This window comes from Tinamus guttatus, unplaced genomic scaffold (genome assembly GCF_059628265.1).
Source record: "Tinamus guttatus ecotype Peru unplaced genomic scaffold, ASM5962826v1 Tinamus_guttatus_pri_ptg000599l, whole genome shotgun sequence".
Classification (NCBI taxonomy): Eukaryota; Metazoa; Chordata; class Aves; order Tinamiformes; family Tinamidae; genus Tinamus; species Tinamus guttatus.
The window spans coordinates 2,002,101-2,019,456 of NW_028289133.1; the positions used below are offsets into that span (position 1 = coordinate 2,002,101).

The 17,356-nt window shown below is 46.0% G+C and overlaps 1 protein-coding gene across 2 annotated transcripts in view; it reads right to left on the reverse strand.

The window, feature by feature from the left end:
- Window positions 1-3,754: 3,754 nt before the first annotated feature.
- The window catches only part of PLCD1 (phospholipase C delta 1), a 51,234-nt gene continuing 37,632 nt past the window's right edge, over window positions 3,755-17,356 (reverse strand). For both annotated transcript variants that reach the window (XM_088534810.1, XM_088534809.1), the window contains exons 9-15: window positions 11,923-12,090; window positions 9,972-10,128; window positions 9,518-9,634; window positions 8,613-8,791; window positions 7,960-8,092; window positions 5,344-5,493; window positions 3,755-4,958 (exon numbers count right to left, since the gene is read on the reverse strand). In XM_088534810.1, the coding sequence (XP_088390936.1) occupies window positions 4,867-4,958; window positions 5,344-5,493; window positions 7,960-8,092; window positions 8,613-8,791; window positions 9,518-9,634; window positions 9,972-10,128; window positions 11,923-12,090 (996 nt within the window). In that variant the 3' untranslated portion in view covers window positions 3,755-4,866. The remainder of the gene's footprint in view (window positions 4,959-5,343; window positions 5,494-7,959; window positions 8,093-8,612; window positions 8,792-9,517; window positions 9,635-9,971; window positions 10,129-11,922; window positions 12,091-17,356) is intronic.

Below are 17,356 nucleotides of genomic sequence, written 5' to 3' on the forward strand. Positions count from 1 at the left end.
TAGGGCATGACAGGGTAGTCCATGGAGTGAGATTGGCCAGATCAACTCCTTCACAGCTTGCAGAAGAGATATCTCCCACAGAAATCAGTTGTAGACTAATATGCAGGAAAAGAAAAAATAAAAATAAAAAAAATAAAAAAATAAAAAAAGAGAGAGAAGCTGGCCTGTAAAAAAAACCCCACATATTTAGAACATATTTATTAGCTGATTTATTTCAAGAGGCTGATGAGATTCAAGACTATATGCAGGATTTTGAGTGTCAGACAAGACCCTATTTTATTTTTTTCTTTCATTGAAAAGGTGTCTCCATTCTTGCCTGGTCTCTCTGACCACAGGCAGGTGCAGGAGAGTCCCTCTTCCCACAGACCAGGGGCCTGGAGAAGCCAGGAAGTTTTGGGGAATTCCTTTGTCCGACTGCAGCTTTCGTCACGGAGCTCCATCCCTGGGATCTGTGTGAGGCTGAGGGCACGTTCCACAGTGTGAGCTCAATCTGATCAAGGGGGCAGGGGCAATGCTAGCGACCAGTGTTTAAGGGATATAACTGTAAACAAAAGGAAGAAGCACATACATTTCAAGAAACCCAAAAGACTTGGTTTTGCAGCTTTATTTCACTTCCAGCCTAATCGGTGATTTCAAATAAACAGCCAACAGCAGCATGAAAACTGTCCTTTATCAGCAGGTGGGGTAGGACGGCGGTGGAGAAAAGCTCCGCAGGGCCACAGCTCCTTCAAGCAGCTGGTTGTTAACGGGATTTTGGATGTTTTAAAAAGAAAAGGACAAACACAGGCGGTGCGGGCCTCTCTGTCCTCAAATGCCGCATAGCAGGTGCCTTGGCACCATTTCGCTCCCTGTGCCGATGCCCCATGCTCCTGAAGGCTCCTGTTCCTTACAAACAGGACCACTTGGCTGCCCTTCCTTTGCACTCAGCCGCTGACCTGATTGGCCCTCCCTGCTCCAGGAATACAGTGTTCGTGGGCTTAGGAGCTGCAGTTGACCTAGGAGCAAAGAGTTCTCAAGCAATATCCCGGACTGGTAATGGTGCAGTCACAGTGAAGTGTCACCATCTGGCTGTCCTGGGGGCAAGCACCTTCAGGTTTTGTAATTTTCTGCAGAAATCATTGCAATTAAGTACTGGGGGCTACTTTACGCAAGCTGCAATCTCACCATTACCTCTATGCTCCCTGCAGCTGTTTGGCCCATCCATGCCTGAGGGCCCAGCGCAAAAATCCATTGAAACCTCGTGCAGAGTAAGGTAAGAATCAAGCAGAGACACAAATCGGCCAAATTATCTGCATGATTGCCCCTGTTGTGTTCACACTGGATACAATCAGTGCACATTATCCCTGTTTCAGCCAGCATTGCCACAGCTGGAAGCAACAATCCACATACAATATTTATATCGCCCCGCTGTGGCATGCTCCTGTCAGCTCCCAAACTAACGAGTTGCATGAGCCGCTTGACAAAACTCAGTGACTCCATCTATAAGCCCTGATTGTGGGCCTGAAGAGTAGCAGTCAATCAAATGGAGAGAGGTGGAAATGCAATCGGATTAGGGAGATTAGGCTGGTTCACAACGTGGCACTTTCGTTCCTGCTGCCACGATGCTCACCAGCAAACGTGTGCTGAGGAGACATGCCAGGACTCAGTAAACAGCATGAGACTTTACAAATAAAAGGTCCCTGTGATATTTGGGAGCTCCTTGTGGGGAGAGATGATTTTAATGCCTGCCTCTGATTTACAGAGGAAATGGCAGTTTCTCACTTGTTTTCTCCTTCTCACACCACTTGCTCTTCTACACTGCAGTGTCTCCTGGACCGTGTCTCATTTTTGCTGCTGCCCTGGCGTCTCTTTTCACTAGATCTCTTCCCTAGTGTGGGGCCACAGAGATTCCTTGTTTGCCCCAAGGTGAAGTCCTTTGGCACCAGTGTGGACCATGTTCCTTTGGGGAGAGATCCCTTATGGTGGTGTCCCCTCATGCTCAGGTCCATCTCAGCTCTGTCACAGCTGGTCCAGCTGTTTTGCCCCAACTCTGTCAGCTGATCTGAGCAAGGCTGTTCGCTCTTCCCCCAAATCTTTCCTGTCTTTTAAACACACAAGAGGCAGAAGAAGCCTTGGCTTCTCCATGTAGTCCATTTAAGGCCAGCTTGATCATGGGTGGTGTGCTCTTGCCCTTGTCCACATCTATTTCTTACCTTGCAGTTCCCCGCTCCTCTGCTCTTCTAGTGATTGGCCTTAGCTGGTAGGTGGTAATTAAGTTCATTGATCCAAAAGACATCTGACTTTGCAATGCAAAACCTATGTATAATCTGTTCCTAGACAACACACCTGCTCATCCAACTCACCACACAAGACCCAGCACTGACATGAGAAAGGGGGCAGAAATGCCACTAATCATGCCTTTACGCAAGTGGCATGGTTCAAGCTCCCTGCATGGTATGGAGAAGTCGAGGGTATCCTTTATTCACACTTTTTATCCAGTGGCTCTTTAAAATGAGATGCGCAGAGCATCCTGTCAGCAGGGACCAAACTCAGCCTATCCCCTTTCAACCACTGTGCTCTGCGTTTGGCTTCAGAGACATTATATGCCAGACATCTGGTCACTGAATGGTCCACACGGGAGCTGGACCATCTACATGTCCTGCTGTGTCAATATTTGTCAATAAATGTCCCTCCCTTTAGAGCTGGGAGCAATGAGCTCTGCCCCTGCTCTGTCCTTCCTGAACAAGTGCTACAACCCTTTGGCTGTGGTAAGGATGGGAGTTGTAGTCAGAAACGTCAGGGTTTATGAAGATACCCAGTTTGTGCATCTCAGTGGGCTTTGATGGGGGGGTAGGACCCTGGCTGTATGACCTGGGTCTGAGCACAGAAGCAATGTGTGGTCATTTAGGGGACAGCTCTTGGGACACCATCATCCAGCTCCAGTGCCCAGCGTGACAGACTGTGGTTACAATTCAGTTTTGTGGTGAAGAGGAGCAGAGACACATTTCAGCCCCCCTCTTCAAATATCCCTGGGGGAGGAGGACATTAGCACTCATCACACTTGCTGCACAAAAATTGCATTTTTCTCCCAAATGATAACACTGCAAACCCCTGGGAGGTGGTGAAGGAGCAAGAATAGCAGTTTAGCCCCAACACACAAGAACCCAATCATGTGGGACCTTTGTGGCAGTAGGAGACTGCATGTCACCATATGACACTGCATGTGTCAAGAACGCTCCCACCTTGGCTTTCAGCTGTGCCTCATGATGCAACCTGCCCCATGTCAGAGGTGAGCTGAGAGGCAGCCCACATCACTGCAGGACAGCTCCTTCTGTCTTGGCAACGTCTGTCTAGAGCTCTTTGAATCACTGGGAATTAATTCAGTTTGAGCCTTTGAGGTGGGGATTAAATTCACATTTAATCTGGCAGTGGTTTACAACATCACACAGAATTATAGTGAGGAGGAAAATTCAATGTGTCCAGCAGTGACTACTGCAGCATGACAGACTCTGGGTTGGATTAAATGAAGCCCAGTTTACAGTGTGCCCAAGGGTTACTAAATCCTGACTATTTTGGATTAGGAAATAGATGGGGCAGGGAGAGCACTGGAATTCATTCAGAAGGACATTCACCTCTTTGGTAGCAGCATGTCATTCTTCACCAGTAGGTATGGCAAACTCCAGAAAGACTAATTAGCTTTAGACAAATTAAACAAGTCTATTGTCAAATTGCATTCAAACAAGCCAAAGAGGCAAATAGTGACAAATAATTGGACTTTTTCCATTTTTTTCTGTTTTTAATACTCTAACATATAGTTAGTAACACAGCTGGCATTTCAAAAATATATTATTTTATTTCAACAATATTCCCTTAACTCTGTAGTTGTACGTGGAAAAAAAAAAGACCTTTTTCCATAAATACTGGATTACTGTTCAAAACACTCTTGCCTGCTTGTGCTAAGTTATGCCTATAGTGCAATTGGGATCAAACTAACATTTAAAGAGGTTTCTACTGCTGCTTCCTCTATGGTTAAAAAAAGATTTTTTTTCTCATTTTTTTCTATAAAAACACAAACAAAAATGATTTATGGCACTAAAAAAAAAAAGCCTTACTGTCAGTTCAGTGTATTTCCACTGTCATCCGTAAAAGACATTCTCTGAGGTCTCTCTGAGTGGGTTTCACTCTGCATTAGAGGGAAATCTGCCATTTGGTGGCTTCTTTCTCCTTCACAGACTCGGAGCCAGGCTTTGAATGCACTGCGACCTGGCTGAGCGCCAGGCACACAGGCAGAGTAGTGTTCATGTATTTTTTATTATAATACAAAAGGTAAGTCAAGTTATATAACATGGGCCTGTGTAGTGCAGCTTTCCTTTTTAAGCTGTAACAGATAACAGGAGACTTCTTGTCCCTGTTTGGGACTTTATATAGCAACATCTGAAGTAGTGTGAAGTCAGCTTGTTTCTGACTGCTGTGTTCCAGTGGTAGGGTGTGCTTTTTGGCACAGGTGTTAGGTGTTTTGTCCAGATGTCTGCCCAAACGCAACCCAAGAGCTGTTTCTTTGGCTAAAAAGGAGTCCCTATGCTCTCACTAAAAGCAGAATTAAAAATCACATGAATTAAACTGAACTAAAAACATGTATGGATTGATGGAACAGCTACAAAATGATTATTTTCAACAACCCCATCAGGATGTTTCCAGCACACAGAAGGGAGAGGTTTGATGGCTATTTCACACCACGGGCCCTATTGGGGCACCATATGCTGCTCCGGAGAAGGCACTGGGGACTTGACAGGATCCTGCTGCAGGCAAATGTCGCACGAGATGTCGCACGCTGAGGTTCTTCTGGGTCTGAAACAGGCTTCACTGTGCCCAGAAAGCTTTGAGTCACTAATCACAGTCCTGGATACTGATGTACACGAAGAGGGTGGAGGAGGAGTACGGATCCCCATTCTTAGTTAGAAGATGGATGTGGCGGTAACCTGGAAGGAGATGGAAACCAACCCTTAGTCTTGTCAAGAAAAACGTTTGCTAACATTTGGCAAGGCCCCACAGTAATATTTCCCTTTTTGTAGCTGCTGCTGCCCCCAAGTGTTTCGCTCCGGGTGCCTCACAGAAAAGGTAGGTCAGATGATAGGTACAGCTTCAGGCAGCAGGAATGAAAGGGGGGATCCCCTTCCCTCCTTAGCTGCTGCTTACCCAGAGACAGTGCTGAGCAGCTGCTCAACAAGCCATTTACCATCTTGGCCAGGCCTCAGAGAGAAGGTCTCTTGGGACCTCCAGTGCAATGGGCTCTAGGGCTCATCTAGGACACAGGAGCTTTCTGAAGGGCTCAGGGGGTGCAAAGAAGTGGGAGCAGGGCCTTACCTTGCTTCAGACTAGTGAAGGGGAGTGTGTACTGCCCAATAAAGTCATTCTTGGTTGACATGTCAAAGTCTTCTACCACAAACCGCACGAGGGCAAGCTCAGGAATCTCTACGTCAAATGTAAACTCTTCATCCCACTTGGGGTTAAAGCCTAAGTATCAGAGAAAAGGATGGAGATCAGAGCTGGTTGCAGACAAGGCTGGAGGTCAGAGATGCTTGCAAACTGATGTAGCCTCTGCTTGGCTACCAACTTACGTTGACTCATGGCAAAGGTCATGCAGTCAGTGCTGAGACACTTGTTCCACGCTCTGACACTGTTTTGCTACCTGACTCCAATAATTTTTTCAGTTTAGGCTGCAAGTGACAAATCCTAGGCCCACTATGGACCTCCGCACTTGGGTGTCTCCAGCAGATACACATGAGCGTCTCAGGTAGCCATTGGACCAGGAACAAATTTGTACAGTCTCAAACAAGGGGAGAAGAGAGGGGAGAGCTGGGCCTTTATACTGTGATGGTCTTCTAGAAGCTACAAGTTTATGCCTCCCCATCCATCAGCACCCTATGCCTCAGTCCCCCTGCCTGCAAAAGGATTAATGAGGCATGTCTATCTGTGAAAAACACTATTATACACATGGACAAGATGCTTTACATCTCCCCATACAAGGGCAGTGCCGGAGAGAGCCAGACTCACTCCATTTCTGCAATGGATAAGGAATAGGTGATCCAGACTCCCCAAGCAAACACAGCTAAGATTGTCATATCAGATGACAGGAAAAGTTTGGGCACCATGTAGCCTCCTTCCAGGTCACCCTGAGCCAAACCCCTCCCCAGGAACACACAGGAGGAAAGGACACCCTGTTGGAAACTCTGCTGCCATCAGCGTAGTCTGTCTGCCACGACAGGACAAGGACAGCAAAACATCAGGCCAAGCCTGCAGGTCACCAAGGGCCTGTTGATGATTTGACGGGAGGCAGAGAGTTTTCAGATCACCTAAACGTGCTGAAATGAGTCCACGGAACACCAATTCTGGGATGGTGAATTTTATTCTGCCATTCACAGAATTAGATCCACTGGACTGTTCAGATAACACACCTCTATCCCTGAATCCCTTTATTTCTTGAAAAAAAAGTTACTGATCCCAGGGAAACAGAAATCATGAAATCATCTTAAAAATACATAATTTAAATTATATTAAAAAATAAATCAGCAAAAGGCTTTTTTTTCCCCCTTTCTATTTCTTAACCTTTAAGGTGCACACAGAATCCAGCCATGGCTATGAGCTTTAGGAGCTGAGCCAGACTGACTCAAACAGGAAAGGAGGAAGAGGGAAATATTGTTAGCAGAGAGGAAAGCATGCACTTGGCTCTTACTCCACATGGAAAACCAGGGTATGTGTATGTGATGTGTTCATTGGGAGGAGGATGAGGTCTGATTTTTCAGACTCCTACTGCTTCAGTTAGCCCCATAGAAGAGAGGACTATTGCTTGTTCATCTCTCTCCATCTGCTACCTCCAAATGCCACAGTGTTCAAACCCTCACAAACACTGAGACGCTCTTTATGGAGGAAAGCCATGGCCATGTCTGATGGACAAGAAACGATCCATTGGTAGATGAACGTCTGCGAGATCTCCGAGAACATCAGCGCTGGAGCCTGGTTCCTGGAACCTTCCAGCCTTCCTCCCTCACCTGTCATGTCATTCCAGTGTGCATGAATTCAGCACACCGCCGCCTGAGAGACGTGGTGCATCTGTCATGTGCAGGGTGGTGAGCTATGCAAAAGGTGAGTGATGCAACAGACCACGTTACATATGAGAAGTGGCTGAAAGAGATAGATTCATTCCACCAGGAGAAGCTTAAGGGATTGTTATTACCACCTTCCACTACCTACTTGAAGAAAAGGAGCTCGGGTCTTAGAGGTATGCAAAAAGCATGAGGGGTAACAGGCACAAGTTGCGACAAGGGAAAATCTGATTAATTCTCTTTTTTTTTTTCATGAGGGCATTCAAAGACTGGATCAGGTGCCCAGAGAAGATAGGGAATCTCCATACTTTGAGATAGATATTCAAAATTCAACTAGGCAATACCTTCTGCAATTTGACAATGGAGGTTGGTTCTGCTTTGAGCAGGGGCTGGACAAGCCACCTCCACTGTCCCTTCAAACTTTTGTGATTCTGTAACTATCCAGGATAAAAATCAGCTTCATAAGAAGCTTTCTTTAGGGAGACCTTAGGGAGGACTATTGCAGAGCCAGATGTATAGGAGTAAGGAGCACCTCCAAAGCTCTGGCTCTGCAGTTTTGACAGCCAATACAAAAACATCTCAGACGGCCCAAGTTGATGTCATTTTGTAGGGCACTTCTGTGTCCAAACATCTTGGAGGGACAAAAAGTGGATGACCTCATGGAAGAGATATCCCAAAAGAACATGAATCAGTGGGGCTAATTAAAACCACTGCCGGTCTGTTATCAGGGTCCCTGAATTCAGGCAGGCCCACAGCATCTTCTCTACCCTCACAATGTGGGCAGGTTTGGATTCACCCAGGGCAGCAGGTCTTGGTGAGGAACAGACTGCCATGTGTGATCCTCCAAAGGAGCTCAGCATGGAAGAAATTCCCTTACCATTGTTTTCAATGACTTTAGTCTGTTTCTTGTTGTTGTCCTGCTGAATGCCATGGATCTCAACCGTCACCTTAGGATCAACAATGGAGTTTTTGCTTTTGTTCACCTTGGGCAGCTGCTGACCAGAGATGATCTGCAAAGGAAACAGAAGAAAAGGGCAGACTGTCAGAGGAGGTGTCTGCCTAGCAAAAAATCCCTCTCCTTCCGCAGGAGTATAGGACCTGTTGTGTTTAGTTAGTGCTGGTACTTTATGGCCAACATCGTGACATCTTTCAGAGAAAGCTCTAATAACCAAAAGCCCATATGGACCTTTGCTTCAACCCACCAGGCTAGACAGGTGGGCAGGGAACAGAGAATTTCTCCAGTTCTTTCCCTAATGTTCAGAGGATACTTTGAAATATTAGAGGACACTGCTGATGGCATGCCTACAAGATGTCTGTGTCTTCCTGTACAGGGTATTTTGTCATTGACCCTTCCTAGTGTAAGGCATTAGAAAGGATCAGAGACTGTACAGGACTGAAGCAAAGACTGACTGTTGGAAATAGTGGGGTTAGGATAATGTTGCTCAGGTAGGACTACCAGAAAGAGGAAGTACAACCTACAGCCTCCCAAGGTGGATGCTAATGATACAATTTTCCAAATTCTATACTTACTTTAAGCACAAGCTTCTTCCTTGTCCCCCATGATCCTTCTGTGATGGATTTTGGATTGAATTTGGTTTGCTCATCCCGGAGGAATTCTGGCTTTAAGACATACCCAGAAAACCCATTGTCCTGGAACCGACCCTGGTAGACATCCATTTCTGTGCCTGCTGTCTGGAAATTCAGGGCCACTGCAATATAAATAAATAAATTCAGTCACTTTCAAGCAAATCAATGGGAGTCTTTTTATACTCATTCTGCCCACCCAAAATGACACTTCTGGATATAAATACTGGTTCTTTAATGTGCGCAGAGCAGTGATATACCCCACCCCTTACAGCCTGCCTTCCTGGAGGATTTCACATATTTAACACTATTACAGCCATTCCAGTTACCCAGCTCCCTGGCACTGGGTGAGCTGACAGCTGAGTCAAAGAGTATCCTGCATTGAATTTATATCATCTGGTTGAACAACCTCATCTTTCAAATAAACCCATTCATTTCTGCTCTGAAGGAATTATCTCCTGCCATGAATCTAGACAATTCTTCGGTTGCCTAGCCTCACTATGAAGCCTCCCTCCCAGTCCAACTTTAACAACCCCTTTTGTCACCCTTAGAGCCATTAATGCCTCTGCTGGCTAAACTCTTCACTACCTGAACTCTTCATACAATGAGCACAGATTGCTCATTAATTTGCAGAAAAGTTCTTCTAGTGGTAATGAGGTAGGCCAGGATATGCCCTGTGTAAAGCCAGTGAGCACTGACTGAACAGCTGATCTGTCCAGGTGACCACTGAGCCTCTCTGCCAGCAAGTGTCTTGAGACCACACACGGACCTCAGTCAAAGTCCCACCACGCCAGATCATGGGTGACCTGCCTATGTTCACCGTCTTCACTACGTTCGTCCATTGTACTCACCGATCTGGCATCCAACATTCCACAAATCGATGGGGTTATAGTTGGAGGAATCTGTCCTCCAGCCTGCAGGGTAGATCCGACTCAGGTGCCTGATATTGTGATGAATAAAACTGTTTCCTATAGAAAAACAAAAATAAGAATGAAAAAGAGAAAGAAGAAAATGTTCCTTTCAGTGACAGGGGCTACATTTCTCTCTTCTTAATGTCATATATATTGCTTCTTTGCCTAGAAGGTCTGACTGTATGTGAGTTGCCTGTATAAAATATCCTTCTTGATAATAGCTTCTACAACATAAAGTTATTCTTACTGTTTCTCATCATGACATTCATGGCCAAGGAGACTGTGACCTACATCTTTGGGGACACCATCTGCTCACGTTTGACAACCGGTAGCTGTTGTCTTTGTAAGGAATTGGGGCAGAGGACAGTCTTTTGCCAGGACAGAATGTACATACCAGATTCCTGAGCTAGCTTCAGAGCTTTGCTCTCTGAGAATGATGACATCTCATAGAAAGCCCGAGGGTGACCGGGGTCTCCGAAGCCATTGAAATGGACACTCTTGCAGTAGACAACTGTGTCTGACAGCTCCTTGGCCAGCTTCAAGGTGTCACTCTAAAAAGAGGAAACCAAGAGATCTGTGGGAATTTTCTACTGTCCTGTTCAGAAATACTCACCGTGTCATGCCTGTGATCCCTAAAGCTTCTTCAGCCTCTCCAGCTGAAAAGGATGCCCAATATCAACACACAGTGACATCCTTGCAAAGAGGGACAGCAGAAAAGGGGAAAGCTGACCTCCCCATTTCTTCTATGTAAAGTGTTAGTCTCTCCACTTGGAACATCAGCTGGGAACACCACCGACACTATTTCACCTGTCTGTACACCAGCTGGTTTGATGATAACATCCAGCATATTTCACTGCATCTTGGTCATCACTCCTTCTGCAGTTATTTACATGTTGTTATGTGAATGGCTATTACAGATTGGTTATTAGGGCTCACAAGTGATTAGGGCTGCACATATAGGAGTAACACATCTGGCCTGTGTTAGTGAGCTAAGACCAGATTTCATACAGCAGATAATTTGCTCTCCCAGCACTGTTGTTTCGTGATGTCCTCTAGATCGATTTTCTCACTTTGTTCATGGGATACCCTTTCTACTGCTTTCTGCATAATCACTTGTATTTCAGCACCAATGGCTCTCTCCAGTAGCTAAGCTTTACAATTGACCCTCAGCAATGATTTTCCATATTGTCACAGCGGCAAGCATGCAGAAAACAAGGGGAAGGGAATGACGATTGGGCTTTCATAGAGCTTGGGCGTGTTTGCCTTCAATGAAGAAGACCCCAGTTTGCTTTCACAATGCTCTGCTTCCTGATACTCCGCTGCCACATTCATTTGTGCAAGGATTAGGCAAGAGTTGCCAGCTCCCATCAGACAAGAAAAGAAAATAACAAACTTCAAAATAATTCATGCTGTTGACAACAGATGAAAAAATGAGATAAATCCTTCAAAGAACCAAGTGAGTCAGCGAGGAAAACCATAGAGCAGATCGAGCACTGCCTGGAATCTGGAGGCAATGTCAATCAGTTTTGACATCAGTGGAACTGAATAAATTTATGTCATCTATGAATCTGGTGTATGCCATAAAATACATGGCTTTCATAGCGACATGCAGGCTGCAAGAAGGAGTGTCCTCACACGGGGGAGTGAAACGTTGTGAAGACCATCTTTTCCCCACTGAAATAGTCATCGCAACTCACTCTTTTCTTATAGCACTATAGCTCTATCTCCCACATGGGGTCTGTAAAAATGACCAGTGAGCATGCAGGTATCTCTCAAAGTTTGAGTAGATAAACACCAGCTTCTTGTTCAGAACAATGTCGTAATGTTTCCCTGAGATACAGATGTCTGCAAATGAGACAGAGACGGAGCGCACGTGTTCTCCCCTATTGCTTCCATAAATACTACAGGGTCTACCCAAGGCAAACAATCCTCCCACCTTGTTTTAGGACAAGAAAGCAACCTTCCTCCTTAAATGGCTCTGTGAGATCCCTGTGCTTGTTTCCGGGACAGAAATCATTAAGCTAAGCAAGGACCTGGACCCTTAGCTCCGATGCTTCGAGTGATACGCTATTCAGCTTGCCCTACTCCTAGCAGATGATCTGAAACCATACTGGAAACTGTCTTAAATGGGACCAAGTTTAAAATATATTTCTACTGATTCTTTTTCTTCAAGCATGGCACAAATTCCACCTAGAAAGTGCCACCGCAAGACATGAGATAGGCAAAGAGTTGGGATTTCCCCAGATCCTCAAAGCCTTCCACAACAGGGAAGAATGTATTTTATAAGCTCTTTCTCCCTCTCGAAGTCACCCACATTCAGGAACTCAGCAATGTCTTTGACTCACCTTCCCCTTCTGCTCCACTTCAGTCTTCACAGACTCATCTTCTATTTCAGCTGCTTCATCTTCATCAGATACATCCTCAGCCTCCAGGTTATTGTTCCCGTTTGTTCCAGTGGGGTCCTCTTGCCTGCTCAGCTTCTTCCCTTTCACAAGGATCTTCCCTTTTAATTGCTGCATCAGGAAAAATGTACATAACAGCTGCAAGTTACAAAAGATTCTGAGTGTTCTGAAGGAGCAAGGGATAACAGCTCCTGGGTTGTAACCAGGGCCAGGGCCCTTTAGAGTTTCATCAGTTGCTGATGAATTATCCACAGATACTGCTGGAAAGTAGGTCTGTTCTGCTGAGGCTTTGCTCTGCCTCTGGCCAGCCCCTGGGATCCAGCCATGAGTTGAAAACCCTGGTTAGCCCATAGATCCTTCTCTAGTACAGACCATTGATCCTATCAACAAGATGACCTGAACATCAGTGCTACTAAAGGTCAGGAAAATGTCTTACTCTTTCCAGATTGAATGTAGCACAGTGAACAAGGGCAATCAGGAGGTCTGGACTCATGAGAGGTATTTGTGACACCATTATTGACCCTCTCTGTATGGATATTAAACAGCCTCTGCAATGTATGGATATAAACGCTTTACAACTTGGGGAACTGTTAGATCCACACAAGGATTGAAGCAGTACAGCCCTGTGCATCACTAGGCTGTTTAATGGGGAGAAGTCCATTAATTTTTGGATCAGTGTCTTGTCCCTAGCAATCATGGCATTTTAATATGTATGGAGAGCACCTGAGGGTGCTGACAACCCACAGAAATGTTCCCAAACTAGACCCTTCCCAAAGGTTTCTCCTCTTCTGTGAGGTGCTCCTCCACCACCGCTACCATGGTGGGACACAAACCATAACCCTGGAAACACTTACAGACTTAAAAGACATTTTAGAAGCAATGGTCCTAGAGACCAGCTGCTGAGAAGAGGTATTAAGCAGTAAGCAACAGGAGGCCTTTGAGAGAGGATGAATGTCTGGTCTCTTAATGGAGAAGGACTGCAGGGGATTTACTTTCTCCTTGCCCACTTCCACAAGTTTGAGGGGAGCATTGAAGCTTTTGCAGAGCTCTGCTGGACTGCCTTTAACAAAACAAAACCTTGGGTTCTTGCTGCTTGGCTTGCATAGAGCAGCAGATGCCAGTGTAGCACAGTTGGCTGCCTGCCTAATCCAAGCAGCACATTTCTTGTGCTGCATCAGCTCTCTCCAGCCTCTTTCAATATCTACAGGAAGCCTCCAGGTGAAGTGGAAAAACAGTATGGCTCCAGTGGCAGGAATACGCCGATAGCACATGGTGCCCTCATACAAACATACTGCCACCACGGCCCAGAGCTTGCACCAGATCTGATTGCAGAGGAAGGTTGAGACCTTGAGATGACTGACTCTGAATCCAAATGAGGCAGCAGGGAGCCGTACTGAGAAGGGTGAATGCCCAGAGGCCATTTTCAAGGGAATATGCATGCCTCAAAATCAGTTAATTCAGACCAGGATTACTCCTAGGCTCCACTACTTCCAGTAAAGTCAGTGGGAGGTCTGCTGTGATTCCTGCTGACACATGGACACTTTTGGTACTCTTGGCTATGGACGGTGTTGCTTAATCCAGCAAAATGCAATCTCAGAATTAGCAAATACGATTCCTCGGTCTGGGTGTAGCACGTTCTCCCTTCTTTCACCGACATCCTGTATTGGCCCCTTCCACCACAGTAAAAGCAAAAATCCCCACTGTTCTCAAATGACAGAGCTGTGGAAAACCAAGGATGCTTGTTAAACCAACACAGATTTCTGAAGAACACTATTGCCTCTTTGTGGGTGCAAGTAAATTGCATCATGTCTCAGCAAACCAGCCTAACTCCTCAACACCCAGCCAAGCTATGCATAAAATTTGGCTTGAGCTGAAATCTGACCCTGGCACCTGTGGAAGCAGCCAAGAGCTTTTTCCTTCAGCTACCACAAACTACCACAAATGATGTGTTTACACATCAGGGGCACTTTCCCTGTCACTCAAAAGCTGCACAAAGGCATCTGGGAGGAGGCTACTGATTACTGGGTAATGACTGATTGGGAGAAAAGATCAAAAAGAGTATTTAGAGCATAGCAATGTCCTCCTCCCCACATCGAGACAAACCTCAACCCACTCAGCCCCTCAGCCCTTTTCTGAGCAGAAGTTTGCCTCCCTTCTCCACGTGCACAGATGGGAGATATAATGGCTCATCTTCAAGTTTCACTTCAAAACCGCCAGTCTGTGGATTGCATCCACATTCCATCCTTCTTGCTCCCAGGATCCAGTTCTTTTCTGTGCTTCCATAACACCCACTAGCAGCTGGTGAAATCTAGCTCTCTGCAACCTTCCTGACTCCATTCAAGCTTTGGATAGACTAGCTTGGGGAGTGGAGTTGGTGGAGGGAGCCAGAGAAGCACTGCTACTCCTTTGCAGGCTGTAGACAGCATCCTGCTATACATGATTATTCTCTGCGTCTGCTTTCTCATGTCCCCTAAAGGATATTTCAATAACCTTGCCACTCTTAATTTCACAGCCCAACAGAAGAAAACTAGGGATAAAAAGTGTTTGGGGCAGATTGCTTGATTCATTATTATGAAACAGAATCCTAAGCGTTGTTAGGTTATTAAAATTCAGGACAGAGTATCCATCCAGCAAGTGGGAGATGCAATTTCTGGCATAGACCACTCTAGGTGACTGAGTATCATCAGCAGTGACAGCACAGCAAAATGGCCTTCACTTCTGGCCCCAACCACAGCCCACAGTAGAGCTGGCAGCAGTGGGTCCTCAGTGCTGCTCTTACCCAGGGACACTGCTCAGCCCGGGTGCTCAATGCAGTGATTACAGCAGTCCCCTCAAGCCTTGAAATCTAAAGGAGTCCTGCTGCATCACAAAGGTTTAATATCCCCCATTGCAGGTGACTTCTGCCATACCTATGAGGGAGAGCAGTCCATGCACTGCCAGACCCATGAAAAGATGCATTAGCTCACTGGGCCCCATGACACCTCCTTTCAGAAGGGTGAGATTCACACCAAAACGGATGGTTTTCATCTACACTTCCTGCAGGAGGAGCAAATCCACCTTGCAGAAGTTGCCACTTCCAAGCATTGTCCTCTCTCATTTTACATGGTAGCAGGAAGCAAAGTCCTGAATTTCAGCGCTTATCTCCTTTAATGAGGTTTTAAATCAGTAAATACACAAAGGCAGAAAAACACACATACACTCGTTTTAGTTCTCTTAGTTTTCCTTCACGTGATATGAAGTATTTCTGGCCTAACTTAGCCTGGGGGGAAAGACAGTTCATTGGTTCAGCTCTGCTGAGCAGATCCTTGTCTCAGGGAGAAGCACGAGTGTTCCTGAAATACTCAGTAAATATTCTCCAAATAGATCATAAAGTTATTCCAACCGCCTGGGGCAAGCACTAGGTCAAATAAGAAGTAAGACAACAGGAATGGTTACAGGACTATTGGACCAAGACCACATAGTATGGTGACTGCTGGAACAGGGGCAGTTCTTGCCCTTTCTCATATTCCCTGAAAGTCTCATTGCCTTGGCCCTCTGAAGGAAAAGGGCTCCCACCTTTTCTACTGCACATCAAGCAAGCCTGGCTCTGCAAGTGCAATGATTCTGACACTCAGCTTTGTCCCTTTGGAAGTCTGGGATTTGAGGCATGGCAACCATCTTAAATCAAAGCACTGTTTATTTTATCCGAAGCTGAAAAGCTGTTAAAATCAGATTTTCACATATGGGTTCATCCTACCTGAAAATACCCCTCCCCTAGTGGCAACGTGTAAGCCATGTACCCATGGCTTATTTTCCAACTTTAAACCTGGTGGGAGTGAGGGGATCCACCTCATCAAACTCTCTGTGCTTTCAACACCTCCTTTAGAGTCAACAGAGAGAACTAAACACTTCTGGGGTGTGATTCACCCAGCCTCTTTAGACAAACACTTAGCAGGAGGCAAACCACACCTCAGATTCCCCTGGTTGTGTTAACTAGCTTCAAAGGGAGCCCAAAGTGACTTGCTAGAGTACATGGATATACAGTGTCTGAGCAGTGCCACCTTACATGCCACCTTCAGGATAAAGAAATCCATCTCCCTAGATTTCACAGAAGCTGTGAGGACTATCAAATTAAAGTTCATAAGGGAATATATAGACCAGATGTACTAATTCATACCACATCTCCATCTGTGAATGTCTTTCAGACCACCTCTAGGCTGTGGTGTAGCAGGGTTTAACAATGAGGATGGGTGTTTAATACCAGAGGATGGGAGGAGGAATCAGGAAAGAGAAAGAAACACATTATCAAAGGAGGTTTTGAGACATAAGAGGGAAACAACTTTAAGCTTTTTGGCCAAGAAGATGCATTGTAGTCAAGGCTGATAAAGGCTGTGCCAGCCTTGGGGAAAGACATGGATGCGGAGTTAGGCATGAAGTTGAGGAACTTGAAGCCACACTGTGAGCCAGCACAGCACATATCCTACTGGGTGCTTTCCACTCAACAGCCTCAGTCTATGGTGCAAAAGTAGACTGGGTAGATGGCTCTTGGGGACAACTGCTGATTTAGATTGCTGTGACTGAAGCTGGTTGGGACTTTGCTGAACCAAATCTAGAGGCATGTGCTCCATTGCCCTGAGCACAGCATGCCCTACAGGGCAGCCACCCTTGCATTCATACTGGTTGTGCCATACCATAATACTGCTGCAATGGGAGCAGCTCCTGAGCTAAGGGGCTCAAGGGGAGATGCTGAATGGGGGCAACAGAAGCAGCAACAGAGGCCATCAGTGGGACAGCTGGTGGCATGGGATGGTGCAGTCCACAGACACCAGCCTTCCCACAGGAGGATGAAGAGACAGAGCCCTTCCAAGGTCACGGCACTGGGCTCCAGAGTGGGGAGTTCATGGTCACGCTGCCAAAGCAGGTCTGTAAAGTCAAGGAGCCATCCTCACCGAGAACAGGGAGGTCCAGCACAAAGAGTACAGAGGGCTCTTGGACTTCCACTGTATTAGAAGTTGCATGCAATGTTGGTAGCTATTTCAGTCTCATTTCAGTGTTGCTTTTTGCCTCATATCTGTCTGGAAAGCATGGATGTGGGGAAAAGGCCCTGGCAAACCTCTCTATAGAGCAGGGATGAGGCAAAAGGACCTGCGATAAGCAGTCAGCAGCTCTCCCCTAGGATCCTGGTGCTGTCCTAAAGCTTTCCTGTAGCTTTCCTGTGGCTTTTGATCGTTCACCACACAGACCTCAAATTTGTTATTGGGACCTAAAGACAGTGATTTAAAGGGGATATTTAGATTTATCTGTGTAGCCCAAACCTCCAACCATGCACAGATCCTAATAAATCAGATGTCTGCCCTGGGCTGCAGTGAGAGTCATTAGTGTGAATCCAAACTGTGTT